Raw genomic sequence first — 19,841 nt, forward strand, 5'->3', positions numbered from 1 at the left:
TAATGCAGCTGCTGGTAGCATCGCAACCTTCGCACCCCAGCACCATCACAACTTCTTGCTCGCCAGCTGTGTCCGCTACGCTTACCGCTTACACCTCCGCTCACCGTTGCACTGTATGGTGTGCTTTCGCTGAGGATGAGAAAAAAAGAACAAAAACTTTTTAAATTTCCGTCCCACTTCCGGCCCAAATGGTGTACCTGAAGTTTCCGCAAAGCGCGGGGACAGCTGCACGAATGTGTGTGTGTGTGCGCGCGCGTGTATTGTATGCTCTTGATGCTCTGTCACCTGCTTTCACACTCTCTTACCCGACGCCTGACTTTCCGGGTAATGCTTAATCATATTTTTACTTTTACACACGTGCAAACGTTTCTTACGCTTTTCACGCACCGTTTGTAATCAGCTTGTAATATTAAATTCTCTTACGAACGTGTGTGCCGTCTATGTGTGTGCCTTTTTTTCGCGTGCGTATAGGGTGGCAGGGTCGGATGGACGGACGGGGTGGATCTTCTTGCACCGTCGTCGCGTATCGTGCTACACAAACGGAAGAAACTTTTCCTGTCCCCCTGCTTCTCGGTCTCTCTCTCTCTCTCTCTCGGAGATCTCAAATCTTGCCCGCCGTGCCCGAATCATGTCGAATTCAAATTTAATTCCTTCATCCTTCAAAACACCTCATCATACGGCTGGAGGCAGTTGCGGTGTGGTGTGTGCGTGTGGGGTGCCAGCATAATCAGCCAATCAAATTAATAAAGACTTTTCATTTTTATTTTCGGATCACACCACCACCATCCCGAAGGTCCCCTCGTGTGTGCCGGTTTCGTTCCGCGGTTCACGTGTTTGCATGGTTCGCGTAGCATATTTGTTCGCCGCCAGACCGAGGCGCGCAATGATGATTGTTGGTGTGGATGGACGGATGTCTCGGTAAAATTCACCGGCACACACAACAGCACGCAAAACTGGCAACTTTCTGCGGCCGCGAGAACAGGCAACCGAATCAGGCCCAAATGTGCTCACACACCACTGTTTTTTGTAGGGTGCTTCTTCCAGGAACAGTACAGCTAGAGGAAAAAAAGCACGTGAACCTGGGGTTTCTAACCGAAGCGTATGAGCATCATCGTGATCATCATACTCGTCATGATAGGAGGGGGAAACGTTTGGTGAACATTTCACCTGAAAATACAAATTGCCTCACACACATGCACGGCACTGGCTGGGGCTGTTTTTTTCTTCTTCTAAATGCAAACTTTTTCATTTAACCGTACGGATGCGTCGCGTTTCGCTTGTGTGCCCTGCCCGCAACTGCGTCCGAGGATGATTAGGGAGTGCGGCGATAAAATGAAGCATCGGTCGATGGGAAGGCGAGACACGGTGTGTAAAGGAACTGGGAAGGTAGAAATTTGGATATGTATATTCCGCGGGTTTCCGTGGCTAAAATTTATGAAAGTTTTATCAATTGCTTACCCTCCCCTGCATCTACTCACTACTCCAATCTCTGCCACCTTCCTGAAGAGGATGTGTGGAAGCCCGTGATCACCGGCATCAGGGAACTTCTGGTCTGTACATCGTTGCACACAGTACATACCGCCAGTCTTTTCTTGGAAAATGGACATCACATAGGGGATGAGTAAAAACGCAACCTGTCGGTGGGCGCACATTTCGATACAACACACAGCAAAGCAAAATGTGATGTACACAACTTTGGCGTGCGAAAAAAAAGTTTATGGTCAGCTTGTTTGTGGGGAATATCCTCTAAGTGAGTTGGTTATTGAAGTGTGTGAGTGTGTGTTATTTATGCTGTATTTTTTTTAAAGGACCGCACTACTACTCTTACCACTTTTGAAGCAGTTTCTGGCGTGTTCAAGTGGGTGGGTTTTTGTTTGTTGGTGTGCGGCCATGGTACTGCAAAATAACCTCAAAGCCCTCTTCAGTTGTTACGATCGGTTGCAAGGTTTGCGTATGCGAAGGAAGCGAGCAAGGTTTTATGAACAGCGGACGAACATGCAGAGGCAAACACACCTGAACGTGTTTTTATAGGACTTTTGTTTTTCATTCGGTAGTCGGCTTCAATAAGTATAATTTATTTTTCTTCTTTGATTGTCTTCAATTAGTTCTGATTATTTTTTTTCATTAAATTAAAAAAAAAGCTTTAACAAATTATGCTCAACTTGAACCAATAGAAAATGTATCCTCTTTAACTAAAGCAAGTAAATCGTTTGTTCATAAAAACATACAAATCATAAATTGGTGTAGTAGAGCAAGTGCGCCGAGAAAATAACGCAGGTAATTAACATCGGCACACAATACATCAGTGAAACTTGATCTACTTCAAATTAAGCTCATTCATTCGTTTACCGCCTTGAACGGCAGCTTTTCCACGAAAAGAAGCTTCACGTCCGCTGTTCGGGGCGCTATTTTCTGACGCACCAGTTTTACCTTTCCCCGTTTGTCCGACATCGTCTTCTAATGCGCTGTTTCGTGCCTTTTTCACTGTTAACTGACCAACTGACACCAAATTTGTGGCGTCGTTGAAAAGTTAGGCGAAAATACTCGACATTCTTCTACGCTGCTTGAAATCGTTTCAATGCCTTCCTGGTGGTGGTAAGTGCTTTAAAGTGGGTTTTTTTCTTGCCCGCTGTGTGTTTAGAGGGGGTTGAAATGAAAATGTTTAGTTTGAAGTTTGAGCACTTCCATGAAGGGTTTTAAGCGTTCTCAATCAATGGTGCCAAGAAAAAATGGGTTGCAAAATATAAAAATAAATCATATCATAGGATGCTCACCCGCTTTCCACGCAGAAGTAAAAACGATTCAAATCATACGTTTTTGGGCAATAAATTGTGTCGCTGTCGTATTCGATTTCTACACAATCGGCTTGAAGACGTTCGCTTGAACCTTGCCTGAAGTGAAAAAAAAAAATAGAAACAGGGGAAAAGATCTGCATATACGCTCTTGTATCGGAAGATGAAATCATTTCCCACGACTCCTGCGTCCAATTCCGTCCCGTATGTCGATCATCTCCACAACACGCAAAAGCTGCTTGAGACGATAAATCTCTCCCACCACACACACAGGCTAAGTTGGCGGATCGATCGAACCCCAGTGGTAGAGCGGCTTAGTGTCTTCGTATAGTTTTCCAAATGGTACCGGAAAAGCTGAAGCAAATGTTCTTTGCCGTTTGCCACCGTGCTGAACTCCTCCTACTTTCGTCAACTAACAGAACGCGCGACATATGAAGCTTGTTGACTAAAAATAATCGTTGACGTTGTTTATGACCATACACGACTGTAAGAATGATAGCCAGCGTAGATCGAACGGAGGTAGGGAGAGAGGGATCGGATTCCGCTTTTACCTCGTGATGGTTACACAGACGAGACACGATTGCATGTAATACATTGGCAGTCCGGCTGGCAAACCGTTCGGAAAATGTTATTCCGCTCGCTTTTCCATCAGCTGACTTTACTGTTGTTGTTCATCCCGGGGAAAAAGGTTGAACCAGTGAGTTCCCCTTTCGAGCGATAAGCCCTCGAACCACAGAACTATAAAAAATGATTTATGTTGCGACAGCATGTCGCACTGTTGACGCTTCTGCTTCCGGGAGCTCCTTGTGTGTTGGTGCGTATGTGTATCGTTTGTTTATTGAGTGTTATTTAATGCCAAACATTCCCGTGCTGGATGCTTGATGACACGCGTTTTTATCCAGTGCCAGTTTTGTGTGCTAAAGTTTGTATCCAATTAATTTGGCCATATTTTACAGCCTCCTTAGTGTGTCTGGCTGTTAAATCGTCATGCGTGGAGTCGTTTAGGGGTTTTTGGGGGTAATATGAAAAGTTTTAATAAAATCACTCGCACCACACTTTACCCGTCCGCTGCTTTGTCGTGACGTTTAAGCAACGCCCGCTCCATCCGTGGGCTTTATTGCAGACGCGTTGGAGCGTCGGGAAAACTCATCGTTTCACGCACACGCTTCCAAAAACTCGAAGCTCGCCTGACAAACGTCGATCGGTATCAAATTCGACACTTTCTCATTCGGTTTGGTGGTTTCATTTTCTTCGCCACAGACATGCGGCCACAAGGAGCTTTCCTGTTTTCACCTTCTTGTTGGGTGTGCGTCTCACTGCCTTTTCCGCGCCCGCACCGGCTAATGGAATTGTGTTTTATGATTGGGATAAATAATCGAAATGGAAATGGAAAATCGAACTTTTCGGGCTGGGCTGATGGTGCGTGTGAGTGTGTGTGTGGTGTCGTTTTGTGTTGAGCTGCTTCCCCATCGCCCATGCGAAGCAACCGTCGTGCCGTGTTTTGAAGGTTCTTTCTGCTATTGTTTTCTCGTGCCCTTGTGCCCCCACCATCCTGCCATCGTGGTGAGTTGTGGGGTTTTCCTCCCCAAAATGCGTATCCGAAAAAGAAATCCCGGTAATGGGAAAAACAATAGCCTTTCAGCGTAAACACTTCCGGGGCACCCGACACCCCCGGACGCTTATCAGACGGTCAGGATCGGTCGAGGCAACCGAGGGGCACCCAACCGTTGGAGCTGTACACCGGATAGAATCGGTCGGGCGGCGTGCCGCTGCTGCTGCTGCTGACGGTCTCGAAAAGAAAATAGATGATGAATGGTGGTGCTATCGCGATATCAATGGCGCATTGTTTTTCTTTTCGCTTCGTGAAAAGTTTTGGAGTGGCAGTTTGCGGCCCAGCTACTGTGTGTCCCGTTTCGGGTGTACCGTTTGTTGAGACTGGTTTTTGCATTATCATTGAACCTCGACAACGGACAAAAAGTAAAAGCAAACTGCAAAGCTCTCACTAGTTGCTACATTTTCGCCTGGTGATTTGGGGTATTTGCGGGGGGAGGCGATGTTTGTTTGGGAGTAGGACAGAGGGCACACTCAAGAGCCAGCCCACCCTAAATTGACCGAAAATCCTTCGGAAGTGAATCTTTATCATACACAGGGGATGGGGTTGGGTTGTATTGAGCTTGGGATGTTTCTTTTCTTCTCTGGAATAATATCAGGATTTTTAGGATTAGTTTCCATTTGTTTATTGCTTTCCCTCTTAGCCATCTGTTTGCCCACACTCGGTGCGCAGTTTGCTGTGAGACGTTTAAACGGGCCCCACATTGAGGAGCTACGCGTGCGTGTTTTGTTTCTTTTATGTTGGTCAGGCAGTGGGCCCCTTTTCTTCTTTCTTTCCGTTCCTTCTGTTCTGCGTATCTTGAATGGTTGATCTTTTGAGGCTTTATCCTGCAGTTTATAACCTTTCCCGAGCTGTTTCGCTTTGTTTCCAGATAGCAATCTCGATGAGTTGGGGGCAAAAGTTTATACGGCTTATTATTTTTATTATTTCTAGGCTGGGCCCCGTGGCTTCGCTGTGCACCATGGCTCGTTGGGATGCGACGTGATGGAACCAGAATCTTACCCACTTTGGAATGTTGCTGGCGTTTTTGCAAGGTAATTGAAAATCGTTTTATTTGCTTTACTTGTTTTGCATTGGTGCTGTGGGCCAGTTTTTACAGTGTAAATTGTACTCAGAGAGTGAAGGGCACAATAAAGCTCTTCGTATCACAACCTTTTCACTCAAGTTGAGTTTGTAAAGCTTGGTGGAAGGGCGGTTGAGGCATGGTAAACGCTAGACCGTTTTTCAGACAGTAACGCTAGACAGAAAACTTCTAAGGAATATTGGGTACTTATTGAAAAGGAACGAAAAGGGTGCATAAGTCGTGTACGCACGACAAACGTTTGTGTAGAAATGGTCACTACGTTTCCAGGAGGCTACTACGAGGGAAAAAATGGTCGATTCTAGCGTCACACGACTGTATGTACCTGGCAAGTTTCGAACGGTTTCGCAAATCGATGTCACTCCAGGCTAGACGTTTGGTTGTTCGTTCCCCGGTAAGTCGCATTTAAAACAGTTCCCAGAAATCACATTTCCTATCGCATTCCATGTGAAGTTGTACTTCATTGCAAAATGTTTACGATACCGAGCTTTTGTGGTCGTTTTTTTTTTGCTTCGTGAACATTTTCATGGCCTGCGTTGTGTGAGGGCATTTGAATGGGGTAAACGCTTTCGGTTTGACTCGTCGACTGTGTGATGTTTCGTATGAAATCATATTTTCACTTCCAAGAAGTCAGAAATGAATTAAATCGAGACTGCACTGTGCACGTATGTGGAAATATTTGGGATATGTCATATGAATGGGTGTGTAGGTTTTTTTTTCTTTCTTCTGACTCAGCTATGGGAAAAGATTCGCAGAAATCGGTGATTGATCGATCGTATTACTGTGATGATATTTAACTTGTTAGCACTGTGTTATGTATAGCAGTTTGTGAGTATTTCGTTGCCAATGCGTGGGAAAACGTTTGTTTTGTGTGAAGAAGTATAGATTAAAAATTTGCTCTCACTTTGTGTGCTCAACATTTTTTGTTCTTGTTGTTTTGAGGTGTTCATCGAACAAGATGTGTGGCCTTGCATTTCAATTTTTTGTCATACCTAAAAGGAATAATGGGCATTGTATCTGAATAATCATGTTTTTATCTATACAATTAGATTTTCTTAAAAAGCTTATAGCTTGAAAATATTATTTCTTCTGTTTAAAATTGCTCTAACTAAAACTAGTTTGTACCAAACAAAGCGTTTTAAAATCATTACATATGGAAACAAATTTGAGATCAAAGTAAAAAATAAAGGGACACACACACAAAAACTCCTGCAAAACTAACCCTATAAAGCTCCAGTAAAAAGTTCGAACGATTGCAACGGTTCGCTAGAGGAACAAGTTTCCCTTAAACTATTTCCGAGTTTGCCTGTTAGCTGACATCCTGCTGAATGGACGATCAGCCGAAGGTTCCTGTGGCCTCAACATCAAGCCAGAAAAAGGGTTCGAAACAAACATAAAAGCAAGTGGGTGAAATGAAAAGAAAAAAAAAACAAATACGTTGGGGTTAGCGCACAGATGGCAACGCAAAGGAGCGGGGTAGAAATATACACACATGTACATGGATTGGTCGTTTTAGGGTAAGAAGTCATTGCGCCGGACGCGTGTGTGTGTGTTGAAAAAGTTATTTCTTCCTGCCCGGGTGCTACGAACTAAAATCGAACCCATACTGAGGGAACACACACACATACAAATGTGACCCTATGTGCCTTGCCTCGAATGGTACGAATCATTTGACTTTATTTAGGGCTTCATTACAAGAACTAACCGCAAAACCATCGTTTCCGCCATGGTTCGACCCCGTATGGGAGTTACCGTGCGCTGAGGGTTACGCTAGCAATGGTTCAAATTTTGCAACCAAATCGAATAAAGTAAACCACTGCTAAAGGGCGAAATGAGCACGTTTGCTCAGCGTGCAACTATTTTGTGTCTTCCCCTTATGCTGCCATTCCCTCAGTCTACAACCCTGTTTGCTCAACTTTCATCAACACATCCGGTTTCCAAAGAGGCGGATGTGGATTGCTTCCATGGTTTACAGCAAGTTCAAAATGGTTGTGAGTGAAACATACATATCAATTTATGTTCACAGGTACACAGCACTCTGTGCGGGTACCGCATTGAACCGATCCGGAACGAAAATAGACGTTTTTCTGTGCAAAATTCGTTTCCGCTTTGTGGGTGCAATAATTTACATTTTAATCACAAACTCCGAGTCGAGTCGCTTTATTCAGAAACGGCAAATTGTGTGTGTGTGTGTGTGGGGGGGATGGAGGGGCTGGCTAACACTCATCTGTATTTGTTTGCGGTGCTAGATTCATGTAGGAAAATGCACCCATTATGCTGTACGATGAGTCTCCGTTCCACGTCCGGATGAGCGTTAGAAGTGGGTGAAGTATTTGCTGGAAGCATTGCTGCTGCTCACACAGTCGCGCACTGTACGAAGGGAAAGCTGACTGCGTACTGCTTGGAGGTTAATTTTGCCAGCAAAACTACGTCACGTTAAAACTGCCGAAATGGTACCACGACGCAAGCAAACCCCGGATGCACGATCGCAAGAGTAACCGGAATGGTAGAGACAGAAAAGCAGTGTTTAATGTGTCTGTCTGCTTTTAAATTAATATTTTCTCACTCTGTTTGCTGAAATTTCGCCCTGTCCGCGCTAGGCAAACGTCCTTAATTTTCGCTTACGATCCGGGCCAACCACGCTGCACGGAGCGTTTCACAACACACTACCATACCGAGCATTGAAACGAGGCGATGAGGACAAATACTGAAGCAGTTTGGATTTTAAATTAAACCTTTAATCACATTAATTATGGAAGACTTTGATGTACGTACGAAAATGGTGGCTGGTGGTGGAAATTTGTGTCGCTGGAATGCGCGAATAAACTCGTTCATGGTTTGGTTGCGTGCGCGAGAGAGGGAATACGGATGAAAATATACAGATATAGACATATAGATCGAAAGAAAGTGAGAGAGTTAGAGACAGAGAAAGATATATAGAGAGAGAGAAAGAGGCTTTCTTGAAATTGTGATGGAAGCGCTCGGTAGCTCATCTAGCCAAATCGCTAAACTTAAACAAGACGCTTGGTGCCTTAAAATTTGATGGTGATCAAAAGCGAGAGGCGTCGTTGTTTAAGGCAATGTTCCTTCACATACAATTAACATCAGATTCAGTGAAAAGCAGGATATGCTTTTAATAGTACGACAGTCTTCTGTAATTCTTCGCTCTGATGTGTTTCCCAGAGAAGAGGAAACAGACCTGGCTATAAGTAGTGATGTTCCGATACAGATTGTTTTTGTATTAGAATCTTTGTTTCACATCTAACTAGATAATCATATGTTTAATAGATCTAGTCTTTCTAAAATTGTGTAAAAAATGAGGCATATTAAAAAGCTTTTTTATTCTTGCAGAAGGAACATTTGCATATGCAAAAAAATAGAAAATGAATTTAGAAAAAAAACGCAGACAAAATAAAATACGAGCTCTCTGTTTATCCACACATATAGTAATTAGGATGTCTCAATATATAAACAAGAAATGTTTTGTGATTTTTTTTACCAGAAATGCTCATACAGTCAGAATTCAATAGTTGAATTTTTTTTTTGAACGCTTTTTAGTTGAACGCTTTTTAGTTGAACGCTTTTTAGTTGAACGCTCGATAGTTAGTTGGCTGACAGTCCAATTAGCATGCGTTTGTATGGGAAAACCGGTTTTTGAAAATTTTACAAAAATCTCATGGTTTATCGAGAAAAAATTCATTTTTTTAATAGAAAAACGTGCCAACTAAAAAGCACATATTCAATAGTTGGCATAGAATCAAAGTTCAACCAGTGAGTTCAGATTGTACCTGCTGCAGCATTTGTTAAAATGTTTCACCATTACAACATAAGCCACCAAGCGTCTCCATCGTGTTACAGCTTGTGAAACTGTAAAATGATTTTATCTAACATTCTATAAATGTATACAACTTACAATATCAAAAAAAATTATGTTCACTAAAACTCTGAAATGCAAAAAAAAACCTTCATGAAATAAAAAGACATAATGAAGATACTGTTAAAGCAGTCATGCTGTGATGTCAAGGTAAACTGGTCGTTCCGTCCATCTGAAGCCAAATTCCTAATGCAGACCGAATTGCTTTTTTCTGCTAATGGCACTTTTTATTTGCTGTTGATCTATCTGCCAGGGACGTTTATTAATATTTTTCCACCATTTATTACCACCGATAACCACCGACATACACAGGCAGAAATGGTAGGATTTTTTCTTCTTCCCACCCATCAAGAAGCTATACCTAGTGATGTGTGTGTGTGTCTCTTTGCAGGATGCGGGATAGACACTATTCAAGCCTTAGAGATGATTCATGGCATTGAATGTCGTCGCCAGTCAGCTCCTTATCCTTGACGCTTATCACTCTCCCCCGCTCTCTCCCTCCCTTTGAAGTTTAGTGGTCAGTGGAGAATGGCAGGCGATAAGAAAATGGAGCACGATAAAAAGCAACGACAACCAGTGGCAATGGCAGAAGGAGAGAAAATTTCAAAAGAATTTATGACCACAACCTGATCTTAGCCCAGCATGCCGCGTGTCCAGCTGGTGCTGCTGACTGGAATACGTTAAGAGCCATCGTCGCTTAGTTGAAGAGAGAGACCGCTTCAGCAACCGAGCAATGCGTTTCCTTGCGAGGGGTGGCAATGTAAGCGTGCGTAAAATGATGGACGAGTAGCAATGGCGCTACCCACGGCAGGGAGCGATGGTCATCGTTAGGCTTAAACGGTGGTGCTTGTGTGTGTAGGTGCTACCGGTTAAAGCCAAGGCGTCGGTAAATGGTAATTAAGGACATTGCGTAATATACGGAACGGTTGTGGAGGAGGATGTCTCGAGTATCCTCTCGCTGCTCTCCCTCTCGGCTGCATCAACTCTAACCACTCTTTCGGGCGATGATGATTCATGCCCCGAGTTTTACTTTTATGTCGATGGGTACCGTGTTCGGTGTATGTTTTTTTCTCTTCTTTCTGGCCAACGACGGGAGTGCGTTAAGTGGGCTTACGCGATAAATCCCATTTTGGCAGGCATCATCAATTGCCGGTTTAGTGGCCGAACGCTTCCGTTTTCCGGTCGGTTAGGCACAAACACAGGGTAGCGGAACGCATTCGCTATAAAGTGAAACGATGCTCCGTCAGTGGCCGAATTCAATTGTGCAGCGTTTGGTACAAGTTTTGTTTATGACTCGTTTTTTTTAGTTTATGGACCTTTGAAATGTCGTTATAGTGAGGTAAAGCGGTTTCCTCTTCTTTGTAACCAGATAAAGTAAATTTGAAAACGATCTCATACAAACCGTGCTCAGGACGGAGAAAGATGTCCTCATTTGGTCGATTCACCAAGTGGAACATAAGCACCACTCGTGTTTGGTTAAAAGGTCGGAACGACATCAAAATATGGCATAAAAATCCGTTTCGAAGCACAGTCCGAGTTTCTGTAAAGAGCACTTTCCCGTTCGATGTGGATGTGGGTTGGCGGATGAAAAAAAAAAAGAGCCAAGCCTTTTTGGCAGACAAGCACAAATGCTCGTTCTACGGTCATTCAGACGCCGATTCAGATTGGAGGAGGTTTTTTAAGTGTGTGCGAGAGGGAGGAAAGGATAGCTTAAATTCTATTAACCGAAAGGCCTCCGCCTTGCATTAGCTGCGGTTATGGTTTTACGGGCTGGGATTATGACATTACCCAGGCCGAGGGATGATTTAATTGATTAGGGCCGGCCCTTGCACTGCCGCTCGGTTGTCGGGATTAATTTGCTTTGGCAATCATCGCACCGAAACGGGGCAGTCGGATGACTTTGGGCTAGTGAAACATGATTATACGCATACACACGACAGGGGCACGCATTAGTGAAGGGTTTTGTTTGCATTGATGTTTTTTTTTGTTTTGCTTACTGGGACGAAGGCAAAACGGATGCACAGAGGCAGAGATTTGCATACTGCAATCATTCGTTGATGGTTTTTTGGTGAAGCACCGCATTACATTGTGGTGGTGGTAGTAATTTATTTAACTAAGTCGGATAAAAAGCGACGCATTATATCTTATTCATTGAACATTATTTATGCAGAATTGTTTAGCAGTGTATGTCGCTTTATTCTAATTACCGCTAAGCTCAATGATTGAATGAGATGTAATCGATTTTTTGGAAAATGCAAAACTGAGTTGCTGTTGATGGATATTGCACATTAATATTAACAGGGTTTAATTTTTTTCATAACGGAGTGCAAACATTTGATTGCTTTTTTGTCGAATCCTTTCCAATCTGTAAATCTAGATGGATCTGTTCTAAAGCCAACGTGTTCACCTGTCAGGATAATATTTACCTAGTCGGTACCTACGAACAGTGCGGTAGCATATGGGTCTGACGATGGAGATATATCACATCGCATCACCTGTGGTGAGCCGCCCAGGATTCGGACGACCCCCTGTTTTCCAGGGAAAGGTTATGATCCGGCCAACTACTGTCAACTCTTCTGCACGGTAGCTGGAGCGCCTAATTAAATGGGCTGTAATGAGAAGGGGGATCTAGGATAAAATTTGCCACATTCCCCGGTAGAAGCCCGGACAACGCTGGCCATGGTGCAAATCCGGGACCTACATCGACATCGAGTCGCTGCTTGACGGGTGACTGCAAGTGGTGGTGCTGATTAAAAGCACACTTTATTAAAGAGTAACTTTGGTGTTGCTTAAGCTGCGCTTCTTGTCGGGTTTCTGCCGCACTACCGTGCCCATCAGCCTCTCTGAACCTGACGGCCGAGTGCGCGAACGTTCTCACTCACTAAACATAATTAATTGGATCAAATAATTCACCCGCAGTGTTCCATAATATTACCTTACCCTGCACGCCCATTCCCGCGTCCCGAGCCGAGAAGTACCCGTGCCGGGAAGAAACAAGCAACAGAAAGTCGGTCCCGGGGGCGGGCATCAACGGGATCAGTGCGGTGGTCCACACGGCTCGCCAGCTAGCAGCAGAAGAACCGGGAAGATACGGGTTTCGTATTTCTATCGTATCGGTCGGCAAGCGTGTTTCTAGAGCGGTAGTAGCGAGCGGGTTTGCGTGCCGAGGGACGAGCCGTGGGGAAGACGAATGATTTACAATCCAATCTTCTTCCTCCACACTAGTGCCGGTATTTATGAAGGTAAATAGAGTGTGAGGAAGTGTGTTGGCGTGCCGTCGCCCGGGGCATCGAATGGAAAGTGATTACACTAAATGAAACCAATTTTTCGAGCAAATAATTGTTTCCCACTGAACTTTCCGCATGCTCGTTTGCTTGTCGAGTGAATGGATCTTTCACTTGGGCCTCTTTCCTTCAGCTTAACAGAGCAAGTTCCTGGAAAGCAAACAGGTCTATCGGGATTGAGCTCGTTCAGCTAAATCGGGCCCCCACTATTGCTGCTAATGAGCGTGGGAATACGAGCTGACTTGGGTTGGATTAGAGCAGAAGCGAGTATTGCTCGGAGAGTGCACTTGTGTGCTGACTTTTGGTTCGGCTTGGATTGGATAACGAGGTTAAACTTGATGTGCAAACTGGGTTGGGTTGTTTTATGCAATCGGATCAGAGAGACGATGCGTATTGTAAACGTCGTTGGTATGGAAAGTTGCCAAATAAAGCTATTCATCTCAACTTCTGTATAGAAAATGTTCTAAATGAACTTGATTCACTATCCAAAAGATTACGTTAGAAATGAGTTTCCTTTTTTCACCCAATAATACTTGTGTAAAATTTATATGTGGCATAAACGACCTATGCAAACCTATTTTGTAATAAAAAGTGCAATCATATTTCCTCTAGTGCAATTTTCAACGTACTATGATGACTCATACGTAATGGAAGTGTAAATTGAAGATGATTTGCTGCATTTTGCGAGTGTCAATTTGTACGAAACGATTCACATGTTGCCTGTCAGTTCGTTACACTATGCCCTAAATCGTTTGCGTGTCTATGGGTGTTAACGTACGTTTGTTTCCGTTGCAATGCTAAGGATAAGCTTTGCCTGAAAAATCTCTCATATGATGAGGTTCTGCTCCTCGGGGAATGCGTTTAGTTTAGGCTTATATGGGTGCTTGTGTGGAGGGAAATATATTCTGTACAGTTCCTTTCCTTGTTACTTACAGTTTGCTTCCTTGCCAATGTCGCCTGCAATGTGACAGTGGCTGTGGCTTATGTTTGCTTGTAGGTGATCCGTCGTACGAATGACATTATTTTAACTTCTCTGGTGTGCAGGGTTTACAATTGACAAGAGACAGGAGAAATGCAAATTTTGAGAAAGATAAAAAAATAATGGTTCCATATCGGTTGCTGTCAGTTTTTGAAGTACGCAATGCTTAGGTATGTGTCCGTTTTATGCATTTTTATGTGAAATTTCTGGTAGGGCACGAAAAAAAAGAAACACATATACAGACAGCAAATGCAAACAAACAGGAAAGATCAACGACTAACTCAGAACATCTGAACGCCCAATGATCTAATAACTTCGCCCGAGAGGCATTTCTTGTCTCTGGAGAATGCAACCAGAGAATTAATTAACGGATTAATCTGATTTCAGTCTTTCGTTTTGTGCTGCAACACATAAAATGTGCAACCCAAGGGAAATAAACAAAAAGGTTGCACTTGCATTACTAAGTCTGTGAGTTTTTTTTGTTTGTGGTGATTTTCTGTTTTACTAAGCTTAAAGCTATTTGTTTGGTCGCTGAAAGTTTCCTGTTGGAAAAACAAAACTGAAATAATAAAGTTAGTCTCTTCTGGCTGAAATCAATTGTCAGGGGTATAGCGGTATTTTTTGTTCAACTTGGTCCATAATTCGGCCCCTTATGGTCTCCCTGTTGGAGGACGACGGCATGGTTGACTTTTAGCGAAATTGCTAGTCATTTTTTGCTGCTGCAGCTCCCAGTGCGTTCTATCGTGTTTGCGGAGCGTTTCGGTGTGCGTTTTTTCTTTCTATATTTCATTTTGCTTTCGAATTCTGCCCCTTCGCGCCCGTATGCAGAACGAGGCCCCTGCCACAAATGATCACACAACTTTTGCGAGTCTGCTAGGCTCACGAACACGACCGGATGGAACGAACAGCGCGAATGCAAATGAAAGCAAACGCGCAACGGACGAACGAGTGTTGCCGAGCACCAAAGGGGTGAACCATACAGAGGTTTAGTGATGAACGACTTGATGGGTCGCTTTTTGCTTTCCTCCCTGCAAAAACTTGTAACCCCCTCCTTGTTTGTCACTCACATTCGACATTTTTTCGCCTTTCCAACTATCTTGCACCCGCTGGCCCGCGTCGTATATTTACATTGGCACCCTTTGGTGTCCCGAAGGCAGAAAACTAGTCCCATCATTCGATGGTATTTCTCGAAAGAGGGATGGCAGTGTGTACTTCCTACGCTTCCTGTTTTCCGTGCCATGGTATCGATCTGTTGGCTTCCAGCGTCATCTACTGGGCCTGTTCTAGGCGTTACGCGCGCTCTCTAGTTCAAGGCTGGATTGAGGGAAAATTTACTCATGTTCCAGCAAACCATCCGTCTGTCTGACGTTGGTTTCGGTGTGCTGCAGATGAGGATGGGCTCTGGTGTAAGGGATGAAGAATATGAAGGAAATAATTTCCTGCCTGCCGTGCACGGTAGCAAGAGAAAATCGTCGCGTAAGGAGAAAGGTGCCCCAGGATAGGAGAGGAGGGGTACGTTGTGTAATGCACGATGGTTGTATAAAAGTTTTATCACAGAACTCGGTCGGTGTTAAAATATGCCTGCAAGCATTCCGGAGGCTTTACGTGCAAGGGCATATCGAGATGGTGGCGATATGGCAGATTAGTGACGATGTACACGGGTGGTTGAGGCGATCCGTGGCAGTAGCTACTACTCCCTTCGCTCGGTGCGATGGTGCTCGGAAGAAGTAAGATGGAAAATCAACAGTCGATTGGACGGATTGCGGGCAGCATTTGACTGATTATGGATCATGGGTGCTAGTACATCGATGAATTCAAGGTTGTTAGGTGATAAACCCGTGCACGGTCTGTATATGCTGATGAGAGTGCGATAACGAAAGTGGTTAAGAAATGAAGTTAATTTTAGCGTATATCCTTAATGAGTCAAAAGATCACGCTTGGCCGATTACGAATTTTACGTCTTTTTTACACGTATGTAATTCTTTGTGACACTAATACTTCTAGTGAGTACTTTTTGATATTTGCATGGGAAGTTTGTTAAAAAAACTATGTGCAACATTGTATGTTTTTGGTTAAATCCAACAATTATTTACCTCATGCTATAGTTTATGTTATGACTTTTCAGTACGTGTGAATATCAATTATAATGAAACCTTATGTCACAGTTTATTGTGTTTGAGTGAAATCAATTCATAATTCATGATTTTTGTGAGAAAAGTAGTTCAGATCGAAAGGTAGAAACACACTATTCATAAATTGAAACGTTTTGATGCTTTTCGTTGAACTGCAGATATTTCTACTAGAACCTTGAATAACAACTGCAATTGCCAGTGGAGAAGTAGACTACGGACAGTATGAACAAGAACCCCAGCCCGTCCTCCTTAATATTGGTCGCAATTTCAAAGCATTCGCAGCTCCAATCACCTCCAACAGCCACACGGCCACACAGACTTTTATGATTATCTTCAGTGTCACTACTTAATCAAACCTCGCTTTATGACGGTCTAGAATGGATGTTGCGCCCAAAGCGAGAACAGGATCGAAATTATCGAACCATTCATTGCGAACGACAGTATGCTTCCCCAATGCTGTTGCTGTTGCCGTGGACCCAGAGACAGTGGACCGTAAAGCACAGCTGGTCCTGGGACAAGGGACAGCCGGGCAGAGTACAGTTCGGGAAATGAAACTCCGTTCGTGTGTTTTTGGCCTTGGTCTCCCGATCCCTTAGCCGGGGACTCTCGCTGCCACGACGCTCCAATGCTTCCAGCGGTTGTCTCAGGTGCGTCCATTTGGTCACGAACGGTCATAAAATTGTTTTACAACCAAATCGAGCTCTGGCTTGGGTTGGGTGATGATGGAAAGTTTTTTGTTGGTTCGTGGACCCTTTTCCAACAAATGGGTGTGACGGTAGGGCGGTGTCAGATAAAGCACAGAGTTTATCGCCGTCACTTCCGCCGGTAGTGGTGGTGGATTTTGGAAGTCGGTGGTTACAACAAGGAAGAAGTTGATGTGTTAGGTCAGGAGTAGTAGGAGGAGGCAAGGAGACAATGATGGAGGAAGTGGTTTTGGTTACTTGTAGCTCATTCGATTTGTACCTGTTATTATGACGAATCGCTTGCAGAGGTAAGGAATGAAATTGGAAGTTCACCGGTCAGTTTCACCAGCAGTTTTCCCCTCTGGCGGACATTTTGTCTAACTTTGGTAGAATGATGATAACACAAGCCATCGTTTGCAACGGATTTTCTGATTTCTAGACCAGACATTCGCTCCTGAAGCGTTTGACAGGTGTGGTAAGATGGGAAGATCTACTGCAGGTTCAGTGCCCGGAACGTGTCATTATTCAAATGCTGTAATGCCAAAAGTTTTGTGAATTTGATTGAAGTCGGAAGAACATTTGGGGTTAGCAAGTGACTGCACGATAGGCGAAGCATGATGGTGGTATTCACTGGCTTTAAAATCTTGCAAAAACTCTCTCGTCCGCGTGTGTGTGTCTCCAAGAGTTTCTAGATTGGCTTTTCCCACCCTTCCAGCAACATTGCAAAGTGCCGGCTGTCAGAAATGTTCCGAGGAGCAAGCAAGTTGTCAAAAGATGATGAACCTGAGTTGCCACTTAAAGGCTACAGTAGGCGGTGAAGAATCATTTAGCACTGAGCTTACCCACAAACGCCAAAGATTCCAAGAAGGGTTGTTGCTACGATAAGCTGTGCATGTGTTGTTAGGATAGGTATACAAGGCAAATGAAGCTTCGAAGTGTGTTAGACAAGTGTTTCATACGTGTTCCTGATGTATGGGTGCATCAAATCCCATAGCTAGAGGTAATAGATAGGATAGTATAATGGAATGCTTTAGGCGAAAGGTGGTCAAACGGAGTTAAAAGAATGTCTATCGATCTATCTCCAAGACATGGTTTCTACATCAAGCCGGCTTCGTTAGTGGTTGTAAATTTTTCTGCACTCGGTTAAACTCCAACTCCACTGAGAGCAGGAGAGCTCACCCAGCTCGGATTGATTTCTAGAGGGCGGGTAGCAAGCGGTAAAGTTTCCGCCCAGAGCAAACTGAGAAAAGCCACATCCCAGTGGTTGGTGCGGTTTTCATCGGGTAAAGTGAAGATGTACTAGCGCTGTAAAGTTGTTCCTTTTTGATTCGAACTGTGGTACCGAATTTCAAACTCCCACTGCGTCTTCCATTGCACTTTACCCGTCACGGAGGAATCAATCTGTTGTATTGATGGAATTCAACGGTATTTCCTGAGGGGCATGCCAACGGATAGGATTACTGCAAAGCTTCATACTTGCTTAAATGCTTATGCTGTTTTCAGTTTTCGTAGTTTTTGTTTTTTCTTATCTTATGGTACTCTTTTTAGAGAAGGCAACGATGGAAAAACGTAACGATCTTACACAGTTTTCATTTTAAAATGTGGCAACGGGGGTTATTGCTATTTTTTGCGTGATTGGCTTTATCTTTTTTTAAGTGTGTAGTTGTAAATTTGATTGCACTGGAGGATGCTACATGGAGGAGGATGCTTATACCGAGAATTAGACCATTATCGGTTGCTATTAATTCAATGCTGTTGGATTGAGCATGGAAAGCTATCGATGGTGTACAGCCACTCGATTCAAATTCAAAGAATCAATCCAAATCGTATTCTTCGGAAGAAGTTAACAGGATTGATCGCATTCGTTAGTGGCTACTACTGCATCGCTGTATTGAAATTTGGTTTAGTTTGTGTACGGTTTAGTTGTTCCTGGAAAGCATTGTTGTAACGAGTGGTTGGAATAGTTTCATCGAAAACATGAAAACGATGTTATGTATATTTTGTACCAGCTTTTAACTACTTCAATTTCATTACTTAAGCGTCGCATTTTTTTACAAATCGAAACTATGTTTATCATTGGTTTTCTAAGTGATTTTAAAGAATTGTAGTAAAAGAAATTTGTGGTTATTTCTACTATACGAATTCACATTTGATTATTCATTATAGCAAATTGATTGCTGTCGGTATTCTCCCAAGCCGACGAACTGTTTGCTTGCTTTACATCCTATCGATATCTTGTATCCTATTTGTCAGGACCAGCCAATCTCCAGTGAATTTTATCATGCCAATGTGATGGATCCATGGGAATTTACCACGATTAGGCAGGTCACACTCAAACCACCCGGCATCATTCTAGTCAGCCAAGTATTTGGCATCGACAGCGACAGCCAATGCCACACTGAACGATAATAAAACAATTCATGGGAAGTAAATCTTGTCTGCTTGGCGTCTTAAAACATGGCGTCAGTTGTAGTCCCCTGAAAGCCTTCAACGCGCTAGAGCGACGTAATCAGCTGCCGCAAATCCGAAACGTCCATTAAGGGGGTAACGTCGGGGTAGTTTAGCTGTTGTTGTCACCGTCTGTCCGTTTTGTGTGTGACACTTTCGAGGGTCGTTTAATGGCCGCTGTGCGCTGCCAGCAGCCAACGGTATGCCCGCAAAGTACACGCTTTACTTTGGCTGCTTTTAAATGAACTTTACGTTCAAGGGTGCAAATTACCCGGTACATTAGCCGCAGCAGCACACCAGTAAGTGCGACATAAAACGACAGACTAAACATGGTCACACGATCTGATACTTGTGGACTGGTCGGTCCTCCCGGGCCTCCGTATCACGAGTGAGCTATCACACTTTTAATCCTTACTTAAATATTTATAATTCATAAATTATTTATCGCCCACCAAGGAATAGCCAAAAACGCAAGCGCACTGTTGGGAGGTGCAGGACTGCGGACGCGCTTTGGAGGGTGCAGCCGGATGTTGTGGTGTTATTTTCATGGTCAGGGTCTGGTTGCAGGATTTGGGCCCGACTGGTTGAAGGGTTTTCTGCGCTGTGCGTTCAAATGATGGTGTGAATAATTAATTGCTGCAGTTTTCATTTTAACGTTCGACGGTGGCTGCATAATTGTATTAAACATGGAAAGGTGCGAAAATGTCCCATTTTGTGTGTATTTAATTCTCACAAGGTGTGCGTTTGTCTGCTTCCTTTGGTATTTTTTAGCCATGAACTAACAGTATCGGAGGAGGTTTTATATGAATAATTCATAAGGAGAGTTAGGAGTTTTTATTTTGTTCCAAGCTAGTCAAAATAACCACATTTAATAGAGTGCAAAAATCCTCTACATAATAAGCTTAACCATTTAATGCGAACTTCAGTCAGAGGTCATTTATTGTGCTTAATCTATT

At 43.6% G+C, this 19,841-nt stretch overlaps 1 protein-coding gene across 2 annotated transcripts in view; it reads left to right on the forward strand.

The window, feature by feature from the left end:
* Positions 1–19,841, forward strand: part of LOC120908415 — a 119,687-nt gene that overhangs the window by 7,178 nt on the left and 92,668 nt on the right. For both annotated transcript variants that reach the window (XM_040319378.1, XM_040319377.1), the window contains exon 2: positions 5,338–5,438. In XM_040319378.1, coding sequence (XP_040175312.1) covers positions 5,338–5,438 — 101 coding nt within the window. The remainder of the gene's footprint in view (positions 1–5,337; positions 5,439–19,841) is intronic.

This window comes from Anopheles arabiensis, chromosome 2 (genome assembly GCF_016920715.1).
Source record: "Anopheles arabiensis isolate DONGOLA chromosome 2, AaraD3, whole genome shotgun sequence".
In the NCBI taxonomy this organism is placed as follows: Eukaryota; Metazoa; Arthropoda; class Insecta; order Diptera; family Culicidae; genus Anopheles; species Anopheles arabiensis.